Source organism: Cololabis saira, chromosome 19, assembly GCF_033807715.1.
Source record: "Cololabis saira isolate AMF1-May2022 chromosome 19, fColSai1.1, whole genome shotgun sequence".
Taxonomy (NCBI): Eukaryota; Metazoa; Chordata; class Actinopteri; order Beloniformes; family Belonidae; genus Cololabis; species Cololabis saira.
In genome coordinates, this window is record NC_084605.1 from 4,039,393 (window position 1) to 4,063,007 (window position 23,615).

Genomic DNA, 23,615 nt, shown 5'->3' on the forward strand with positions numbered 1-23,615 from the left:
GTGAATTCGCCTCATATCCCGCCCTCTACACGCCCACTTTCTACCTTGAATGGTCAATGCAAACTACATGATGATTGTATTTGCATATAAATGAACCTGCTGAGCATGTGCAGCGCCACCTGCAGTCTGTTTCTGCTGTGTCAGGATGAATGAGACGTGTCGAGCCACCGTGCCACTAAATTTCACGGAGACTGAGATGGAGATGTTGTGGATGAGGTGGAGGCAGGAAAACCACATTATTTGGTGGTCACAGTAGTGGCATCACTAACAAAAAGAAAGCGAGTGAGTGGCAGCACGTCGTTGCTGCGCTAAACTCCGTGAGTGCCACGGACAGGTCTGTGGCAGAAAAAAATAAGAAGTGGTGTGATTTGAAGGTGGAGGCCAAGAGGAGAGTGGCCCGGCACTCCACACATAGACATACAAAAGAGCAATAATACAACTCAAAAAGGGTGAAAAACATTCACTAGAATTCCTGAAATAATACATTGAAACAAAAATAAAAGATTAAGTAACCAACCAAAAACCATCCACATCTTAAGTAACAATATTTGCTACTATCACCAGATCTGTATCCACTTTTGAAAAAAATAGTTTGCAACGACTTTATAATTTATAATATATCTATACCACTATTTATAGTAATATAAATATACTATATAACCTAATATACCTATACAAGAAAATACCTATATTACTATACTCAGTGTTGGGTGTAACGCGTTACAAAGTAACTCGTTACTGTAACAAGATTACATTCGCCAGTAACACAGTTATGTACAATTGCGTTACAGTTGTAATTTGGGTAATCCCGTTATAGTTACTCTAAGACAAAGAAAAATACGTTACTTTAAGCTTTTCAGCTACATGTAGAACGGGAGAACAGAAAAGAAAATCAAACTTGCCTTTCATGCGTCTTCACGCGTTGAGCAACACTTGTCTGACTTAAGGCTGATTTATGGTTCCGCGTTAAATCGACGCAGAGCCTACGGCGTAGGGTACGCGGCGACGCACACCGTACGGTGCGCATCGCCGCGTACCCTACGCCGTAGGCTCTGCGTTGGTGTAATGCAGAACCATAAATCAGCCTTTAACGTGATCTTACGTGATTTTACGGGACTTCTGGTGCTGATCTGGGCACTGCAGTAATAAGGTTCCAACTACAGAACTGTCTCAGAAAATTAGAATATTGTGATAAAGTTCTTTATTTTCTGTTATGCAATTAAAAAAAACAAAATTGTCCTACATTCTGGATTCATTACAAATCAACTGAAATATTGCAAGCCTTTTATTATTTTAATATAGCTGATTACGGCTTACATTTTAAGATTAAGATTCCCAGAATATTCTAATTTTTTGAGATAGGATATTTGAGTTTTCTTAAACTGTAAACCATGATCAGCTATATTAAAATAATAAAAGGCTTGCAATATTTCAGTTGATTTGTAATGAAACCAGAATGTAGGACATTTCTGTTTTTGTATTTGCATTACAGAAAATCACAATATTCTAATATTCTGAGACAGTCCTGTATGTGTTGTTCATTGGTGCAGCTCAGGTGATATTGCGGAGTAATCCAAAAGTAATGTAACTAGTAATGTAACTAGTTACTTTCAGCAACCAGTAACTAAGTAGTGTAAGGGATTACTTTTTTTAAAAGTAACTAGTAATATGTAATGGATTACTTTTTTGAGTAACTACCCCAACACTGTATACTATATATATACACTCATAGCCTACAGTAATTTAGAATATATTTACTATTACATTTATAATATACTTACAATTTGCAAAATAATCACAATCCTAGGACCGATCATGACCTGCTTCAGGTCGCGACGGGATGTTGAGTATTTGCTCCTTCAAAATAAACTACCCATGACATTAATTGCATTACACTTTGTGAACATTATACGATAAAGAGAAAAAAAAACCCAATTCTATGGCTTTATTTGATATTCATTCAGTCACTGGCTTTTATTTAACCAGGCAGGTCGTTAAGAACATTCTTATCTACAATAACGGCCTGGTAAGAGACAAGGACGTGGTTTAGGGAGTAAAACAGTAAAACTGTAGCTCTACTAAGGTATAAAAACATCAGGAGGATTTTCATGTCAAAGCAGCAGAATGGTGAGAACAGGAACCGGGAAGCCTCACCTTCTCCTGCTCGGGCCGAGGTCCCGGTTCCAGGCTCGGGTTCCAGGCTCGGGTTTCCCGGTCCGGGTCTCGGTTCCTCCGTCTAAGCCACGGGCTCCGGTCCGGGTGTCGGGTCTGAGTTCGGGGAGCAGCTCTCGGTCCTGACGGTCCCGCGTCTTCAGGGTCCAGCAGCAGCCATGTTGGGGGCGTGGCCTCACTGACAGGGACAATCTGATTGGACGCTGTCTTCTTCTTCTTCTCTAGGTTTAACGGCGGATCACAACCAACGTTACTAGGTTATACCGCCACCTGCTGTACTGCACCGGAGTTTGTTTGTTTTGAATCTTTATTTCGGCTTGTACACACTTTTTAATTTTCAATCAAATCTGTAGAGCTATTCTACCACGGAGTATTAGGGCCAAACTAAGAAAAAAAAAGGAAATTACGAGAATAAAGTCATAATGTTGCAAGAATAAAGTCGTAATATTTTGAGAATAAAGTCGTAATATTTTGAGAATAAAGTTGTAATATTACGAGAATAAAGTCGTGATATTATTAATAAAATAAAATAAAAAAATTAAATATATTATAAATATATAAATATAACTTCACAAGATGCTCAATATTCAACATTTTAACACACTCTTCCTGTTAGAGTTATCATAAATTACCACTTTATTCTTGTAATATTACAACTTTATTCTCATAAATGATTACCACTTTATTCTTGTAGTATTACGATTTTATTCTCGTAATGTTACGACTTTATTCTCGTAATATTACGACTTTATTCTCGTAATGTTACGACTTTATTCTCGTAATGTTACGACTTTATTCTCGTAATATTACGATTTTATTCTCATAATATTACGACTTTATTCTATTACGACTTTATTCTCGCAACATTATGACTTTATTCTCGTAATTTTACGACTTTATTCTCATTATATTATGACTTTATTCTCGTAATTTCCAATTTTTTTTTTGTTTTAGTTTGCCCCTAATACTCCGTCGTACTATTCCACTTTCCTTGAAATACATGATAGAAAATATTCTTACATACTCAAATGTGATTGTCAAACTGCCTGATTTAAAAGTCGGTGAATTGAAATTTGGTGAAAGAAAGTGTAATAACAAAATACTTGGAAATGTGTTTAAAGAAAAGCTATTCAATGATATCAAAAAATCAACAAAAATGAAGGTAACAGATAATGAAGTAACGTTAACAAAGACATACAGCAGCTACGTTAAATGGCCAATTTCACCCAAAGCAAAAGAAATTCAGTTTAAAATAATAAAAAATATTTATCCTGCTGCTGAAACCCTAAGGAGAAGGTTCAATTTTGATGTAGATCCTTGTGTATTTTGTAAAACAGAAAGCAAAACAATTGAACACTTATTCTTTTCTTGTTCGGTCACAAAGCTTTTCTGGCAAGATGTTTATCGCTGGTTAAATATTGGGATCAACAACTGTTTGTTTAGTAAGCTTCAGGTCATCATTTATATGGACGGTCTGCCAAAGAAGGAATCCAAGATGGTGAACATAATTCTCATTTTGGGTAAATATCATATACATAAAAATAAATGGAAAAACAGCAAACCCTCCATAGTATGTTTTAAAAATGAAATAAAAAATTATATAACATCTATTAAGGTACTATCAAAAGGAAATCAGTCTATACATGATTTATATGAAACCATGTTAAAGTCTCTTGCTCTTTAATTTACAAATTTTGCTACGCTTAAACACTTTTGTTGGAATGTCAACCCCTGTGATTCTTTTATTTTGTGATTATTTATTTATTTTATTTCTATTTAATCTAGAAAATTATCTTGGAAAAAAATGTATAGATTTACATATTCGCTTGTGTGTTGTGAACTTATGTTTCAGTTGCAAACTAATGTTTCCTCAAAGGAATTTTGTACTTTTGAAATGTTGAATAAAGTTTGTTAAAAAAAAACACTTTTTACAAAACAAGATGAAAAGGTAAAAAAAAAAAAAACATTTCTTTTGCCGAAAAGGTGTAGCTGAAGCCGTAGCTTATAATGCCTACCCTTTTTTCTTATGATCAGCTTAAATATGAGACATCTACGACGGAGTATTAGGGCCAAACTAAGACAAAAAAAATTGGAAATTACGAGAATAAAGTCGTAAAATTACGAGAATAAAGTCATAGCCTAATGTTACGAGAATAAGGTCGTAATGTTACGACTTTATTCTCACAACAATATGACTTTAATCTTGTAATTTTACGACTTTATTCTCGTAATATTATGACTTTATTCTCGTAATATTACGACTTTATTCTCATAATATTACGACTTTCTTCTCGCAACATTAGGCTATGACTTTATTCTCGTACTTTTACGACTTTATTCTCGTAATTTCCCTTTTTTTTGTCTTAGTGTGGCCCTAATACTCCGTCGTAGACATCAGCTTTACTATGTTGAAACAAACAATACATAAAAAGACAAAAATAAGTAAGACAAAACACAAAATTGACGTTTCACATTCTAGAATGTTCCCGATAGTATAATCTATATTCATATAGTGTTTTATATTTATTTACAGTATTTTCTTTAAACATTTCCTTAAACTTGAAGATAGAACTACACTTTTTTAGGTTGTTATTACAACTATTCCAAATGTCTCTAGCCTTAACTGATGTACATCTCTTTTTAATATTAGTTCTTGCTGTCGTCGTCTCAAACATGAGTTTCTCCCTCAGGTCAGAGCGGTTTCTTTTATCTGGAACAGGTCCTGAATGTAGTTTGGTAGCAGTTTCTGCTGGGCTTTAAAGGCAAATAGAACAGTTTTCAGTATTATATTTAATAAAGAGATTATTTGTTAGTTTATAATAGTCAGATCTATGAATTATCCTTAACGCTCTTTTCTGTAACAGGAAAATAGGGTTTGTATTTGTTTTATAGGTGTTACCCCAAACCTCCACACAATAAGTCATGTGTGTCATGGAGTCATGGAGTCATGGAGTCATGGAGTCATGGAGTCATGGAGTGTGTAACATCAGGATAATTATTACATCACAGGCCAGTTGTTCAAAAAATGTAATCTGGATCAAAGTGATCCGGATTTGGAAATCCCATTTTATTCTATCCAGGATCAGGTAATCCGTCTTAGTTTCATGCCGGTTTTTCAAAGCAACATTAGATTGGATCATCCTGATCCAGATACACAGTTTTCTAGATTACCAATGATCTAAATGGGACAACATATCACAATGTGGCCAAGCAGCTATGTAAAGAACAACAGGTAGAAGAGCCAACATGGGGTCACTTTAAGTGTATTGTCTTGCACAACATCGCTAGCAGGCGCAATGTCCCTCTCTGTGATGACGTTTGTGATGCACCTGAGCTGGTGAAGAACCAGACCAACACCTGAGCTGGTGAAGAACCAGACCAACCTCTGGTTCTGGTGAAGAACCAGACCAACCTCTGGTTCTGGTGAAGAACCAGACCAACACCTGAGCTGGTGAAGAACCAGACCAACCTCTGGGCTGTTGAAGAACCAGACCAACACCTGAGCTGTTGAAGAACCAGACCAACCTCTGAGCTGGTGAAGAACCAGACCAACCTCTGAGCTGATGAAGAACCAGACCAACCTCTGAGCTGGTGAAGAACCAGACCAACCTCTGAGCTGGTGAAGAACCAGACCAACCTCTGGTTCTGGTGAAGAACCAGACCAACCTCTGAGCTGATGAAGAACCAGACCAACCTCTGAGCTGATGAAGAACCAGACCAACCTCTGGTTCTGGTGAAGAACCAGACCAACCTCTGGTTCTGGTGAAGAACCAGACCAACCTCTGGTTCTGGTGAAGAACCAGACCAACCTCTGGTTCTGGTGAAGAACCAGACCAACCTCTGGTTCTGGTGAAGAACCAGACCAACCTCTGAGCTGGTGAAGAACCAGACCAACACCTGGACCTGGTGAAGAACCAGACCAACCTCTGGTTCTGGTGAAGAACCAGACCAACCTCTGGTTCTGGTGAAGAACCAGACCAACCTCTGAGCTGATGAAGAACCAGACCAACCTCTGGTTCTGGTGAAGAACCAGACCAACCTCTGAGCTGGTGAAGAACCAGACCAACCTCTGGTTCTGGTGAAGAACCAGACCAACCTCTGAGCTGGTGAAGAACCAGACCAACCTCTGAGCTGGTGAAGAACCAGACCAACCTCTGGTTCTGGTGAAGAACCAGACCAACCTCTGGTTCTGGTGAAGAACCAGACCAACCTCTGGTTCTGGTGAAGAACCAGACCAACCTCTGGTTCTGGTGAAGAACCAGACCAACCTCTGAGCTGGTGAAGAACCAGACCAACCTCTGAGCTGGTGAAGAACCAGACCAACCTCTGGTTCTGGTGAAGAACCAGACCAACCTCTGGTTCTGGTGAAGAACCAGACCAACCTCTGGTTCTGGTGAAGAACCAGACCAACCTCTGGTTCTGGTGAAGAACCAGACCAACCTCTGAGCTGATGAAGAACCAGACCAACACCTGGACCTGGTGAAGAACCAGACCAACCTCTGGTTCTGGTGAAGAACCAGACCAACCTCTGGTTCTGGTGAAGAACCAGACCAACCTCTGGTTCTGGTGAAGAACCAGACCAACCTCTGGTTCTGGTGAAGAACCAGACCAACCTCTGGTTCTGGTGAAGAACCAGACCAACCTCTGAGCTGGTGAAGAACCAGACCAACCTCTGAGCTGGTGAAGAACCAGACCAACCTCTGAGCTGATGAAGAACCAGACCAACCTCTGGTTCTGGTGAAGAACCAGACCAACACCTGGACCTGGTGAAGAACCAGACCAACCTCTGGTTCTGGTGAAGAACCAGACCAACCTCTGGTTCTGGTGAAGAACCAGACCAACCTCTGGTTCTGGTGAAGAACCAGACCAACCTCTGGTTCTGGTGAAGAACCAGACCAACCTCTGGTTCTGGTGAAGAACCAGACCAACCTCTGGTTCTGGTGAAGAACCAGACCAACCTCTGGTTCTGGTGAAGAACCAGAGCAACCTCTGAGCTGGTGAAGAACCAGACCAACCTCTGGTTCTGGTGAAGAACCAGACCAACACCTGGACCTGGTGAAGAACCAGACCAACACCTGGTTCTGTCAGAATGAGGGACTGACTGGACGTGTAGTAAGGGATGCAATAGTTAGAAATTATTTTTGACAGGTTCATCTCTGATGATTGTTTCTTTGATATTAATATACAGTGATGAATTACAGAAAAATGTAATATATTATTTTTGTTTATTGAAATGTTTGGGGGATTATTTCATGGTGACATAACTAAAAACCCTAGCAATATTAAATAAAACAAATTATTTTTTCTGTCAAAGACACAGTATTTGATGTATAACTTGGACTCCATGACTCCATGACTCCATGACTCCATGACTCCATGACTCCATGACTCCATGACACACATGACTTATTGTGTGGAGGTTTGGGGTAACACCTATAAAACAAATACAAACCATATTTTCCTGTTACAGAAAAGAGCGTTAAGGATATTTAATAGATCTGACTATTATAAACCAACAAATAATCTCTTTATTAAATATAATACTTTAAAATTCCATGATATAGCAGAGCAGAAAACTGTTTTAATTGCCTTTAAAGCAGCAGAAACTGCTTCCAAACTACATTCAGGATTTGTTCCAAATAAAAGAAACCGCTCTGACCTGAAACTCATGTTTGAGACGACGACAGCAAGAACTAATATTAAAAAGAGATGGACATCAATTAAGGCTAGAGAAATATGGAATAGTTGTAATAAGAACCTAAAAATGTGTAGTTCTATCTTCAAGTTTAAGAAATTGTTTAAAGAAAATACTGTAAATAAATATAAAACACTATAAATATAAAGTATACTATCAAAAACATTCTAGAATGTGAAACGTCAAGTTTATATTTTGTCTTACTTATTTTTTTCTTCTTTATGTATTGTTTGTTTCCACGGAGTAAAGTTAATGTCTCATATTTTTGCTGATCATAAGATAAAAAGAGACGGCACTATAAGCTACGGCTTCAGCTACACCTTTTCGGCAAAAGAAATGTTGTTTTTTTTTCTTTCCTTTTCATCTTGTTCTGCAAAAAGTGTGTACAAGCCGAAATAAAGATTCATAAAGATAAAGATAAAAGACAAGATCATTTTTATTTTATTTTGACTTTACTATACTGAAAGGCTTAATTAGCCTATGTTTACTTTATCTACTTTATCACCCCATATGGAAAAGATATATATAAATTTTATAAAGTTTTTGTATCTTTTATCTGAAACTTGTAAGTTAGACATAAGACAGTCAAACCAGATATAAGATCCTTAGTAAAGTTGTACAATATGAAACTTGTATGATTTGGGGACTTATAAGAACAGTATATAATAGTAATTCTACATACAATATCCTTAGTAGATATGCGTAATATCAACTTATATGACCTGGACAACTATCAGTGAAAACTAAAGTCTTATAATTATCATAGAAAACACCTACAAGACTTACGCGAGGTGCCACATATATAAGACATACACATTAAAAAACAGTATAATCTTACAATACAATTTTTTGGAAAAGCACAAGATGACTAAAAAAACAGGGGTTTGACACTGGGAGGTTAAAATTTTGCAAATGTTAGCATCTTCTCAAAACCAGCTAGCTCATTCTTTCTCAACTAATGCATTTTCCTAAAATTATTACATGGGTAATATTTCTTATTTAAGATTTTCGGACCAACTGCAAAATGATTTTGTATTCACACAGAAAATATTTTAAATCCCCATGGAAAGTATTCAATATGAGGCAAAGATATAGAAAAAAGACTCATTCTTTCCTTTCTTGCTATAGAAAGACTTTTAATTTTGCACAAGATTAGAATAACATGCAGTACAAAATGTCTCACATAAGAATACATGTGAATTTTGTCTTGTAACTAAAACTTCATTTTAGTTACATTGGTAATAGTTTTGACAGAAACGTTTCCTTTTCAGCTCAGAAACTCAAGATGAATAAGTGACGATCTTCACATTTAGTTAACATTGATTCACTTACAGTAATATGTGTTCAGGAGCTGGCATACAATCGGGCTGGACTGTGGACACTGAATATACATACATGGTCTAACTACCTGAGTAGTATTTATGGCTTTGTGAAAGCCTGTGGGAAAGTGGACAGCTGACATGTAGCTCAGTTGAGTTTTGATATGAGAACCTCTGGCTAACTTCTGCACTGTGCAATTACCATAGTTTCCTATGGCATATAAACACTGGTCACCCATGTCAATGAAGTGTGAGACTCTAAAAATACTCCCATCCTTCAAAAGCACAACAGAGTTGTTTCTCTGTTTCGTTTTGCTGTAGGTCTGACCATGAATGACTTCGCCATTTACAGCAATTCTCTTGTAGTACCTCACCACAGCATTTGTGGGAACCTCTCTCACTGAGTGGAGAGCAGCTTGATCCCCCAGAGAGAGTAAGCTTACACTTGGTGAACCAAGACCAGTCACCTCAGTAAAGTTTTTAAACTTGACACGCTGCTTTCCATTTCTCATTTCATTGCAGAAATCTTTAACTTCTGCAGGTGCATTTGTTAAGAACTGCTTTGCTAAACGTGGAAAAGCACGGGTTAACGCCACTCGTTTGCATATTTGTTGTGGTACAGCTTGACTACTTTTGACTTGTTTCAGGAGGTACCCATTGAAATCTTCAAACATGAAGGCTGAGTGAGCCCACAAAGGACCCCAGCGCACAACACTTTTGCTCAAATGCAGAAGTGAATGAACATTGAATGTCATGTGCTCTTTACCATACAGGGACTGCACACCTCCAACGAAGTACACTAATGCCTCATGTGCGTGACTTATCAGTTCAGCATTTAATGCAGACCCCAACAGAATGCTTATGCCTTCTATCAACAATGCCCAATGAGAGTGATACTTCTGTGGAAGTACGCGTTTCAGAACTGGCAAACTATAGTACAAAAGCCAGTGTTGCCACTCGTGGGCTTTCCAGAATTTGCGTTCTGTTAGAGATCTTGGAACTCGAGCAACAATACCTGGAGGTTTTATTGACAAGAGATGTCTGTCCATGACTGCTGTTTGTGCACCAATATACCATGGTTCAGAAATGCTCTTTGAATCCATCCATAAAGTTGCCATGTATCTGCACACACCAAGCAACACACAGTGCATGTAATCAGGGACCATCCCGTTGATTAGATCAAACATTGGTAAATCGGTAAGGGCAGATGGGCCCTTTATGCCCAATACAGTTTTCCCTTCTTTTTCAGCAATTTGTCCTATTTTTACTGTGGTTTTATGATTTCTGTCACTTGGCTTTTCATCAAGACATGTGTAAACCCTTGTGTTTCCTCTTCCTTTCCTTGTTTGCACCCCAGGGTGAAGGCAGACTCCACACCCATATTCACCATTAAACTGCTTAAAGTTCTGTAGCAATGGCCTTGCTACTGCATCACACACACAGCACAATGTGTGCACTTTAATGTGTCTGACTGACTGATCACTAGGATGCTGCCACTCAAAACCAACTTCCGAAAGACTGATACACTCCTCAACAAATGGTTTGAAGAAGCACAACATGTCTGGCTTTTTGGATCCAAACCATAAACTACATAAAAGTACATGGTTATCTCTACTCTCAGGGGGTATCTCATTAACACAACACAGTATTGGCCAAATACTGAATTTAGAGGACTGAAAGACTGGTACACCATCACAGTTGAATGTAAGGGATAGGAAATCATCTTCACTGTTTGACTTTAAGGTCTGATATAAAGTGCCATCACATATGTCCTTTATTAAATCCCTTCTACTGTCATCAGCACGAAAACAGAGATCGTGCATGCCCTGGTTCTCGAGAATATCTTTCAGCTGATCCTTTAATGGAATCCTAATAAAAAAATGTCCTTCCTGTAAACTGGCTTCTACTGTTGTGGATGAGGAACATGACACACATTTAAGAATTTCCTCTTGAGATTGTGAAGAACCAATGTATTTAGTACAAACTCTGCAGTAATGATGCCGTTCAAACTGATCAGCAATACCAGCTAACGGTTTCTCCAAAAAATACTTGCTTGTTGGAACTGCACTAGTCCCAGCGGAATGTAACTTAAGTAGTTTCAGCAGGTCTTCCATCAATACACCTGTAGTGTTGTGTCTCAGTGCAAAGGAGAGAATCGAGATGATGCTTTGTCCTTCCGTTAGTCCATGGAAGTGGACATCTGCTTGAGGGACACTGTCCTAAAATGATTGACAAAAGCAGAACTGTATTAAACCTTAATCTTATTTGGGTTGACTGTGCTAGCATAAAAAATAAACACAAGTAACAAGACATGAGGAAAAAAAGGGTGCATTTTGTTACGGTTTGTCAACTGACATTTAATGTTCAAAAATTTAATTAATCTCATACTGTACTTTGCCTCACCTGTACCATTGTGAAAGATCCTGCTCTTTGCTCTTGACTTTGGCTGGTATCATCATTGTTTTCCTGAGAAGGATACAAATCACCAGCTCATTACAGAGGGAGAGAGGGAGAGAGAGGTAGAAGACTGTCTAACACTATAGTTTTGTCTCACCTGTGCCAGTGGGGACAGGTTCTCCTCTCTGCTCTTCTCTCTGGCTGGCATCTTCATCACTTTCCTAAGAATGACACAAATGAACAACAGATGTAGTAGCTGTAGTTTAACAGTAAGAGTGAGGGACAGAGTGAGAGAGTGTTGTATAAAAGAACTTTCTTCTGACCTGTGTTAATGTGAAATGCTCCGCTCTCTGTGTGGCATCTTCATTATCCTGAAGGGAACACAAGTCCATTATTTATTAAAAAGATAAAATAATGAGGAAGTGAGATTGAGAAATAATAGTTGTAGTTTGACAGTGAGGGTGAGAGTCTGAGAGACAGAAAGAGAGAGTGAGATGTAAAATACTGTAGTTTTGTCTCACCTGTGCCAGTGGGACAGGTTCTCCTCTCTGCTCTTCTCTCTGGCTGGCATCTTCATCACTTTCCTAAGAATGACACAAATGAACAACAGAGATATTAGCTGTAGTTTAACAGTAAGAGTGAGGGACAGAGTGAGAGAGAGTTGTATAAAATAACTTTCTTCTGACCTGTGTTAATGTGATAGGCTCTGTGCTCTGCTCTTCTCTTTGGGTGGCATCTTCATTGTTCTGAGAGGAACACAAGTCCATTATTTATTAAAAAGATAAAGGAATGAGGGGGAGAGATAGAGGTTGGTACTTGTAGTTTGACAGTGAGAGACTGAAAGAAGAGAGAGAGAGAGAGAGAGAGAGAGAGAGAGAGAGAGAGAGAGAGAGAGAGAGAGAGAGAGAGAGAGAGAGAGAGAGAGAGAGAGAGAGAGAGAGAGAGAGAGAGAGAGAGAGAGAGAGAGAGAGAGAGAGAGAGAGAAATGGATAAAACTAGTTTTTTTCTCACCTGTGCTAATGTGAAAGGCTCTGCTCTCTGTTCTTCTCTTTGGGTGACATCTTCACTTTCCTGAGAGAAATATGAGTCCATTATTTATGAACATAGATAGCAGTAATTCATTACAAAAAACTCAGATTACTGTAATTTAGTTTTTTGGGGTACTTATACTTTTATGTACTAGATTGTGTATTAGATTTTCAAATCTGTACTTTTACTTGTACTTAAGTATTAATTATGCCATGTAATCTACTTAGTTACTTTTAAAATCATAGTTGAGTACTGAGTACAATTTTCATTAATATCCAAACCTTTCACCTGCATTTTTGTAGCCAGTAAGGTGATTTGATAGCAAACAAGCCAATGAAAAGCAGGACATGAGGACGAAAAACAAAACAAAACATAAAAAGGATGTTAATGATTGATCTCTAATTGATTTTGCATTAAAAATTTAACCAGTTAAAAATGTATTCATGGATATTTAATCAATAAACATGGCATCTCATGTAATTTTGTTTTTTGTCTGCTGGAGACATTTGCTGAATAAGAAAATAAAAACTAACTTTTTTTTACTTTTACTTCAGTATTTTTCTAACACCACTACTTTTACTTGCTAATTGAGTAATATTTTAGCAATGTAACAGTACTTGTACTTGAGTACAGATTTTCAGTACTATTTCCACCACTGTTTATTAAAAAGATAAGAATGAAGGGGCGAGGTAGAGAAATGATTGCTGTAGTTTGACAGTGAAGGTGAGAGACTGAGAGAGAGAGCGCTGTATAATATTGTAGTTTTGTCTCACCTGAGCCTGTGAGAGAGGTTCTGCTCCCCAATCTTCTCTCTGACTGGCATCTTCATGACTTTCCTTAAAACAACACAAATCAACAACTTCTTAGAGACAGATTCCACACACTTCCCCAGAAAAACATTACAATGCATTTTTTCCTTTCCTTTATTGATAACTGGTTGGTATTGAACTACACTGTAACATAAAACTGTATGTTTTGTTGATATGTTGAAAACTGTACCTCTTCTACTACCTTGTAGATTACATTTGCTACCATTACTATCTCCAGTTAATGAACAAATTGATTAAGCTTTTAAAAATCATACAACATGAATGATAAGTCGGAGAGTAAAGGAACTGGTTGCACCTACATGTTGTCCTGTGTGCTCTCCGATGTCTTTCAAAATTCTGTTGATTTTCCTGACGAAACAATGGACAGTAACTAGTTACCCATTACTGTAACGTTACCGTTACTTATGAGCTGCGTTAGGAGACATGTCATACCTTCTTTTCCATCTTGTTAGAGTACGTGCAGGAATGTTTTTCCTCAACCAGTCTCTTTCAGTTGTGTCAGAAGTAACGACTTTCCTCTTCGGCATAGTTGTCTCGTCTATAATCCATCCATGTTGTGAACCGCTTATTTGACCGCTAGAAAACTGTATATATTTTTTTAGCCATGAGAGCGATGATTGGTTAAGAGTAGGGTGAGAATATTAGGATGAGCCAATCAGAGGGCGAGTAGGGGGGAGGGGTAACGTATTTATCATTTGAATAAAGCAGAGCGGCAAGTCAGAGATTCAACCGTTATGGATACCACACAGAGTGAATCTATCGTTGGCGGTAAGTACATTTACTTATTTAACGTTATGTTGAGAGATAAATATGTTAATATAATGTATATATTGTAAGCTCCGTGTGTTTTCCGTTTTTTATTTTCAAAAAAAAAGATGGGAAACGGATTATTTTGGATTATTTCTCTATTTTTATTTTGTCATTTCAAAACAAAAAACGGATGGCCGCGAAGTACACGGACCGTTTTAGCTTAAATTTGACCTGCACTTGATATTCTTTTTTGATAATGTTAGCATTGACTGTTAGTTGAACACATCAAAATTTGTAAGAAATGTGGATTTTATCAATGACAGACTTGTGCATATCAGTATATGAAATTGTTATTTCATTCTATATGGCGTTAGAAAATCTTTAATCTTTAATCGCGGCGACGTGCACCGTACGGCCGCGTACGCTACGCCGTAGGCTCTGCGTTGGTGTAACGCGGAACCATAAATCAGCCTTAACGACGCGAGTACCGCTCTCATACCGCTGCTGAGAGCGCGGGCGCGGGCATATTATTATATTATGGCGCCGGCCAAAAAAAGAAAAAATATGGCGGGCGACAGACAACATGATATAAAGAAATGTTTCTGCCAGGTACGTGTGTTTGCATGTGACGCTGCAGGGAATGAAGGAAAAAACAGCCCGACGACACACCAGGCGTCCGCGGGTCCTAATGCCAGGACACGTATGAGCGCGTCAAGGCTGATTTATGGTTCCGCGTTACACCGACGCAGCACCTACGGCGTAGGATACGCGGCGACACGCACCGTACGTTGCACGTCCCCGCGTACCCCCTGGGCCGTAGGCTCTGCTTGTGGTTTAGCTTACATTTTTGTTCTGATCGAGCTTCTTTTTTTGGTAAGGAATAATGATGAAAATAACACAGACAATAGATTGTCTTTCCACTAGAACCACTAAAGGTTAATTTTTTCCCCAGTCAAATGCATGTAACTCTGTTATAACAAAACGGGGAAAAAAATCTTCTACAATGTTTAAATTATTTATAACTGATATAATCTCAATTGTGAATAGGGATGTTTTGTGGCATATGCCGTCAGCACAAGCTTTTCATAGAGATCCCCTCTGAAATATATAGAGAGATGTGCTCAATGCTCATATGGGGTCAGACCAGCACACTGCAGCCTTTCAGGCCCATGACACTTTGGTTAAAGGTTAGATGAAGTCTAATTATTTCATTGAAGTGATATCATTCAGCAATATAGGCTTACAATGATTTTTAATGTAAAACTTTGTTATATTGCTGCATGTCACATGTCCAATATGCTGTCCACGCGCCTCGTCTGTTTAGGGTTTTTTCGGTGGGTACCACCGGGCCTGAAAACAATTCTAGGGGAAACACTGAGAATATATAGAATTTTTTTTTTTTCAGAAACAATAGTTAGCATTTATAACATTATCTGTCTGGTGGTCTGTCAGCCATTTATTGATTGCTAAGCTAAGCAATGATTTTATTTATTTGATCACGTCAGAGCACATGGAGAGGAAGTTTGCTGTGGTGCAGTGGAGTGAAGGGGAGGATTCTGGGAAGCTCAGTGAAGTAAAAACTGATACCATTCGGGGATATGATGATTCAAAGATGGACCAGCATGGGAATCCCATATCCACCTACTCAGCCGTTATCGAATGGCGCCATGGGAAGAAACCACGAGGAGGGTGGCCTCACTACAGAGGCACTGTTGTTTTTGTCAGTGGTAAGTTACTGATGAAATTGTTATTAGATGGTTATTAGATTGTCTACTGCACTGATTCCTGAAAGGGCCGGTGAAGCTGCAGGTTTTTGTTCCAACTGTGCAGCAGCACAGCTGACTTGTTTTAGTCAATCAACTAGTTGTTTTCATTAAAGGTCTGAACCAGTTCAGTTGATTGAATGAAACCAGTCAGCTGTGTTTCTGCATGGTTGGAGCAAAAACCTGCAGCCAAACATAAATAGGGCAAGATTCACCCTGTTTTAAATTGTGTGCTAAATTGCCTGCTGAGTCTTTGCCACATTTGTTGTGCAGTACATATGATGATTACTTAGTTTGCAGTGTTATTGATACTATATTGTTCTCTAGCTACTCGTTTTGAGGCAACCCGTAAATTTAGGTCACTGCTGAAGGAAGATGAACCTCTAGAGCTGACCAAGAGGGTATCAGTCCCCCCTCAAAAATATCAGGATGATTCTGATAACTCAACTGACACCGAGACTCAGATTCTGACTCAGTCATTGCACGTCAAGGTGATATCAATTTACTTTGAACTCTTTTGTGATTACCATATTTCTCAGTGAAATCATGTCAGCATATTGTGTAAGTGGTTTGCACTACTAGATAATAACCATTACTATCTAGCTTTAAAAAATGCACAGGATTAATAATTCTTGATACTGAATCTGTTGTCTGTACAGTTAAGCTGCTAAACGCCACCATCAGCTTGGTTTTTATTTTCTATGTAATTATTCTATTTTCCTTTCTCTGGACACACAGAAGTCAAAGGCTCTCACAAGGAAGGACCCTGCAGAAGATTTCCTTGAGAAGTACTGTCATTCAGAGCCTACTTCAGATGATAGAAGTCCGAGAAAGACAATATTTGTATTAAAGCAGGAGATCAAAGACCTGAAAGAAGAGAATGCTAAATTGAAGGAGATGGTTGTTCAAGGTATTGGTTCATATCACTCATTAAACCATTTGTTAACTAATACATTTTTTTCTAAATCACTTCACACTGTATTTACTGTATTATAGTGTACTTTGTATTGAAGAAGAATAATGATAGCCTTTTTGTTTGTTTGTTTGTTTGTTTGTTTCTGATGTACTGTGTACAGATGTGCCAGAAATCCTACGGACCATGAAGAATATCCTTGATTCGGCTGTGCCTCCTAAGAGATCCAGGTTGGACCTTACCACACCACCGCTGCCCCCCCAAAGTTCCTATTCTTCATCGGCAAATTCATCGCCATCCCTCCCCAGATCTACCCCGCCCAGTTCCATGTCTGAATCTGTTACTCCATCGCTGACGGACTCCCAGTCTTCTAAGGTGATTTCTTTTTTTTCTTCTTAAGAATAAATAAATACAGTGCATAAATTAGGTCTACTGCTTGTCAGAATATCTTTAATGAGTATGACTGATCTAATTTGCTTTTATGTCTAAAGTGTCTTGGGCGGAACAAAACATTCGTATTTGATCCCTAAATGCTCACCTTGTCTCCTTGTTTAAACAGGTGGAGATCCATCCTGGGACTGGAGTCATGGTTGAGAAACTGGCGTGGACCTATGCCCTCAATGCAAATTCAGCTACAGTATTTGTGAGGCATCTGCTCACAGCAGTCTTCCCACTGGAGATACTGCTGTTGAGCAATCTTCGAGGGGGCAAACGAGGCGGAGGAGATGCTCGTCTACCACTGGACAAAAAAAAATTGGATGCCATTTACAGTACGTTTTCAGCTTTTTATGTTATGTGTTTTGCCAGTAGTCCATGCTTTTTTGTATCTCATGATTTCAAACAAGGAACCTAAAAGCAGTGTCATCATACCAACATTCTGCAGTGCCAGACTTTAGTAACAGTTGAGTTGAATTCTATGGGAGATGCATAGAGAACATATCTATCCAACATATATCTGTCGTATAACCGTTAATGAAGAAATGCCGCTACCAAATGGAAGAACATAATTCATAGAATATTGTCTGATCTTCCTTTTATTATAGATCATATATAAGTGTAATATTGATCTAATCATGAAATGCCATTGCAAGCTACCCCTTTCTCTGCTGTTTTAAGTGCCTTTGGAGTATCTTCGATGTCCAAAAGCAAATAAACAAATGAACATGTATAGATAAATCAATAAGCATTTTCTAGTCTGAAGTATATTCTTTCATGTGATAAAGGCATTTCTTCATCAAAGGTCATATAGTGTGATATCTTGCTTTTCAGTGAGCCTCTCCATTTATCTTTCATACGCTACTATAGAACTGCTACCAAGAGAGTCTGGCACAATTTAACATTAATATTATCTGATGATCCTTCCTTCCTTCCTCAGACTACCAATTGCACTAAGATGGTATTTGTGTGTGTGTATGTTCATATGTAGGTGCAACTCTTGAGAGGTGGCCTGGGACCCAGCTCTCCAGCATCGGAACCACAATCAATGGCAAGATCACAGAGCTCCGGACCAAAAGTAAAAATGTTGCTGTGTCCACAGCATCATCTTAAATTGTTGTTAATCTGCTTGTTCAATCAATACTATCCCCCTGGAAGTTAAGTTCTTTGTTGTTATTATGTCACACTGATTTGTTTGCACTGTAATAATTGTTCGCTGCTAATAAAGTCTGTTAAATTCAAAAGTTTGTCTAACGGCCATGTTTTCAGTATTACAGATATTGAAAGACTGAATTTACAGATTGCATTTATGTAACTGGAAGGGAATTGTAATGGTATAAATGAGTTGTTATAGATTCTGACCAGGCAGTCTGTGCTAGTTTGTAATTTAGTTTGATCCTATTTCAGTGTCAGTATAGTGTCAAATGAAGTCATGTCACTTCAATATGTGATTTATATGTTTTTGGCTATGGACACATGTATGATTTTGTATGAATTCATACATAAAAAGTATGTATTTTATATACTGCTATTGTAAGTTTCATAGACTAATATATAAGAATTATTGTAGAAAAAATATAAATAAAATATAGTTTACGAATACATTATATCCCATAACATACAAAAAACTTATATGTAATGCTACATACTCATATAGGTTTTTTATACTGGTTTTAGTCATTTTAATTAGATGACATATAACAAACTTATATAAAACATAAAAAAAAGCATAATTCCCTTGCAAATTTTGTACACTTTACATACAGAAAACCTGCATATAATGTTATGTTTCCATATAAGAAAAGCATATGTCTTGAAAACTGACATATAATTAAAAACTACAAAGATTATATGAAACATGTATGGAAAACATAATTTGCTGTTCAATTTCCTTATAGACCACATACATTATTTTTACTTGATTCATACATAATTCTTTTTATTATCTTGTATGAAAAGAATGCAAAATAGGCCACTTTCAAGAGTTTATCATAGTATGGGACTTATAAGTCTTATAAGACACACAATATATGTAAAGCCTAAAGATTTACTACTGTAGGTGATGTAAACTTCCTGTAAGTTTTTTATATATCTTTTCCATATGGGACTGTAACGGTTAAACAAGTCAAGTGCAATAAATAAATATAAGTATTTACACTAAATGATACAAATGTTGTATTATTTGACAAAGTTTAAAGTTTTTGACATTTTCCTCCTGAAATCCACCGTGAAATCCTACCCCCTGTTGGGATCAGGATAATCCTGTTTTTTTGGATCAAAGTTATCCAAATCCTACTGGAAAGTTTTGAACAACACAAACTGAAGGTTTGATCCAGATTAAAACTAGGATTGGATTACGTGATCTAATCCGATTTCAGAATCCTTCTTTCCCTTTTGAACAACCCATTTTCAAACTTTGATCCAATCCGATAACCAAAGTCCGATCAGATTACCTTTGAAAAACTGGCCCCGGATAATTAGTACATCAGGTTACAATCTAACTTAAAGGGGGGGGGGAATCTAGACGCGATTACACCCCTTTTATGCTAATGACACCCAAACAACATTAGGACATGCTCCACAGAACTCTGTACACTTCTTTTACTGAACAAACCGCAATAATGAGCATATTATTCAAATACAAATAATAAATAAATGTAAGCCAGAAAACAAGTGTCTGTCTTCCTGCTGTAGTGGAAAACAACATTATTGTCCCAAAAAAATGTAACATTATAAACCATGAACTTGCAAACACAGTGTACTTTGTCTCAACCCCGTGTACATCGTACTGCCATCCTGTATATTCTCTGGGGCATATGATTATAAATTATGCTCTGGAAAACAGTCGCTACTATATGCCTGACCCTGAACCTGAACTATCCTGCGTGGTACTTTTCTCTTCCTTTCTTTTCATATCCCTCGGCCGGTGTGCATATCTCTATAAAAACAGACGATTATGTAGATTTTCTAGTCTGGAGCATCGAGTATGTGTTGACACAATGCAAAGAGAGAAAGACATACAGTAAACATTGAGCTTAAAGATGTTATATGATGATGTTCATCTGAGGTTGTATTTGACTCATGCTAAGACCAACTATGACTGAAAAAATGGAGCACCAACTTATAAGCATGACCGTAGTGCTGCAATTCAGAGTTTAGAAATCAAAGCTGTGCAAGTTTGTTTTTTATTAGTTTTCTCCTTTTAAACAACACAAACGAAGTTATCTCTTTAGAGAGCTGTCAGCCAGACTCAACAGGAGTGGAAGGCTGTCACTCATCCAGCTATTTAAAGAACAGTATCTAAGTAAAGTAAGATAACCACATTTATATCCTATTGTCTATCCCTGCATCTTTGAGAAAGACAAGGATTTCCTTATAACAATCCTTCATGTCCTCACTCCTCCCTAATAACCTACTAAACTCCATTCCCTTCCCAGCTCGTAATCCTGTCTCTTAAAGCGTTCCTTTCTACCTCATACTTGCCACATTTAAGAATCACATGGGGTGCGTCCGAAATGTCATACTAAAAAGTATATACTAAAAAGTATACTTAAATTTGGCACACTTTTGAGTAAATATCGGTAGTGTGCGAAAATTCGGACGTACTATAAAGAGCGTACACGGCACTTCCTGCCGTGGGGGGGGGGGGGGTTGTTACCATGGTAACCTGTCACAGCAGCGTTGGCAGCAGCGTTGGTAGCACCGCTCCGCTCTTTCCCGTTTATTCTGGCCCAAACAAGATGACATTATATAATATCATTAAATACGAATATTATAATATTAATATTATATAATAATATTATTATACTTAATATTATACTTATGACATATACGTAGCACTTAGCAACCAAACCCCCCTGCATTGCATTGTGGGAGGTTTCTGCTCAGCTAGTGTCCATCAATCCACACTAATACATTTCTCTGGAATGAGTATGGATAGTACATACTATTGAGTACGTACTAATGTTTCGGACGCACTAAAAAATCTCGCACACTCATTTTGCATACTCAATAGGGTAGAAGTATGCGATTTTCGGACGCAGCGTCTATACACTCTCTGTAACATCACACTCATCACATTTATCAGACACGGACTTTGCCATTAAATACAGAGTTGATTTTAAACTAGTATGACCTGATCTTAATCTAGAAATGATGACTTCCTCTCTCCTACACTTTCCTTTGAAAACCTTCACGTTAATTGACTTCTGTATGCTATAAAAATGTCTCCCTTTTACACCGTTGTCCCACAGCTTCTGCCATGAATCCCTCACTGCCTTTCTAATTCATGATTTTGCTTCACCTTTACCAAATGAAATTTCCACAATTGCCTCACTACTCAATTTCAATGCTCTTTTAGCAATATTGTCTGCTTTCTCATTCACATCAACACCCATGTGGGCAGGAACCCAACAAAACCCAACAAAACTGCACAGTAGTGGACGCTTTCTTCTTCGCTGTCGGAATTTGAGAAAAACAGCTGAGCGGCTTATATAAAATAGTAAGTCAAATAACTCTGCAAAAAAAATATTAACCAATATATCAAAGTATCTTTTATTTCAAGTCTCTTTCTGTAATGTCGATGCTATTTGCTTTAAAATGCCTTACTGTTTTTTGTTATTAACTTTAATTGTCTACCTTATTTTTTGTTCATGATACCTCCCAAAATGTTCTATGTTCTTATATTGTATTTCCTCTACAAGCAGCTTGTATAAAATGTGTTTTTCTTGTTTATAAATTGTGGTCAATAAAAAAAAAAAAGTATCATATTCTAAGTCATAATGTGACTTTTTTCCCCCACATAAAAGTGGATCCACTTTTGTCTTTACTTTACTTTTTACTTTGAAGTGAAATGGCTTGTGATTCCGTCAGCTTCATGTATTCATTCTTCATTCATTCATTCCTTGGGCTTTTTTTCCTTCTAAATTTAGTTTGTCATAACTTTTACTGTCTTTTACCGTTTATTGGTGTCTGTTTAGATCTAGTTTTTGGATTTTTGCCCTCCATCCTTCTGCTTGTTTTCTTTACTACCGGCCTTCCTCTGTTCTTGGTTCATGTGGATTTGAACCATCAACCATCCTCTTAAAGAGCGTGATCACTGGCCACAGAAATGTAATAATAATTTACACATTTTGCACAGAGTTTTCTTTTTTTTCATTTTGTTCAGCAGAATTTGTCTATGTTTTTTTTAATACTCAGGTCACTTTAAATTTCTAAAAAACAAATAATCATTTCTGTATACAGAGGTTTTTTTTGGCGTGAATGATGTAACATTTACATCTGATGACTGGATTACTAATTTGAATATTAAACAAATGTCTGCCTTGACTTGATAAAACAAAAGTTGCTTAAATTATTGCTAAATAAAACGTCTTTTTCATCACAGCATGTTCTCATATACCGTATTTTCTGGACTATAAGCCGCACTTGCATATAAGCCGCATCCGCTCTATTAAAAAAAAAAGATATGCAAGCCGCAGATATTTATGTTGTTAGATTAGATATTTACTACATGTACAGAAGGATTTAGAACTGTAAATGATGTACATGTTTGTACCTAAATAGATCTTTCCTAACAGTGTCTTTTAACACGGCAGCAACTTTGCTGATTAAAACGGGACAGAACCAAGAGAAAATAACCGGTATTTATTTATCTGTTTATCTGTTTGAAATCTGCTTCTACCTACTTTTATCTGCTAAAGAAGAAGTAGCATATTCTTGTTTGCATTTATTTTGTCTTAGTTTTGATTCTAATTCTGGTTAGAGAGCCCATTTATCGAAATGTCGAGAAAAAAAGTCGAAATGTAGAGAAAAAAAAGTCGAAATGTAGAGAAAAAAAAGTCGAAATGTTGAGAAAAAAGTCAAAATGTCGATAAAAAAGTCAAAATTTTGAGAAAAAAGTCAAAATTTTGTGAAAAAAGTCAAAAATGTCGAGAAAAAAAGTCAAAATTTTGAGAAAAAAGTCGAAAATGTCGAGAAAAAAAGTCGAAAATGTCGAGAAAAAAAGTCGAAATGTCGAGAAAAAAGTCAAAATGTTGAGAAAGTTATCTGTTTATCTGTTTGAAATCTGCTTCTACCTACTTCTATCTGCTAAAGAAGAAGTAGCGTATTCTTCTTTGCATTTATTTTGTCTTAGTTTTGATTCTAATTCTGGTTAGAGCGCCCCGAGCAGTGGAAGAAAAATCCACAGAATAGCCGCACCTTTGTATAAGCTGCATGGTTGAAAACCTATGAAAAAAGTACCGGCTTATAGTCCAGAAAATATGGTAATCTTAAAAGGTTTGTGGGTTGAATCACATGCTCCGTTATGAT

General features: G+C 37.4%; 2 protein-coding genes and 1 long non-coding RNA gene across 6 annotated transcripts in view; 1 reads left to right on the top strand and 2 right to left on the bottom strand.

Annotated features, from left to right (window-relative positions):
• Positions 1–2,311, bottom strand: part of LOC133419305 (transmembrane protein 94-like) — a 70,998-nt gene extending 68,687 nt beyond the window's left edge. For all 4 annotated transcript variants that reach the window (XM_061708397.1, XM_061708395.1, XM_061708396.1 and 1 more), the window contains exon 1: positions 2,155–2,311. The gene's annotated coding sequence lies outside the window, so the exon portion shown is untranslated. The remainder of the gene's footprint in view (positions 1–2,154) is intronic.
• Positions 2,312–11,760: 9,449 nt separating this feature from the next.
• LOC133419673 (uncharacterized) lies at positions 11,761–13,542 on the bottom strand. The gene is made up of 6 exons (XR_009770551.1): positions 13,386–13,542; positions 12,595–12,654; positions 12,270–12,329; positions 12,105–12,167; positions 11,907–11,954; positions 11,761–11,804 (listed from the first exon to the last, which is right to left on the bottom strand). It is a non-coding gene; the product is annotated as an uncharacterized LOC133419673 (long non-coding RNA).
• Positions 13,543–14,177: 635 nt separating this feature from the next.
• On the top strand, positions 14,178–18,451 carry LOC133419656 (uncharacterized). The gene is made up of 6 exons (XM_061708987.1): positions 14,178–14,210; positions 15,698–15,919; positions 16,694–16,865; positions 17,032–17,243; positions 17,428–17,638; positions 18,295–18,451. The coding sequence occupies exons 2-6, from the start codon at positions 15,791–15,793 to the stop codon at positions 18,414–18,416; spliced, it is 846 nt and encodes a 281-aa protein (XP_061564971.1). The 5' UTR covers positions 14,178–14,210; positions 15,698–15,790; the 3' UTR covers positions 18,417–18,451.
• Positions 18,452–23,615: the final 5,164 nt, after the last annotated feature.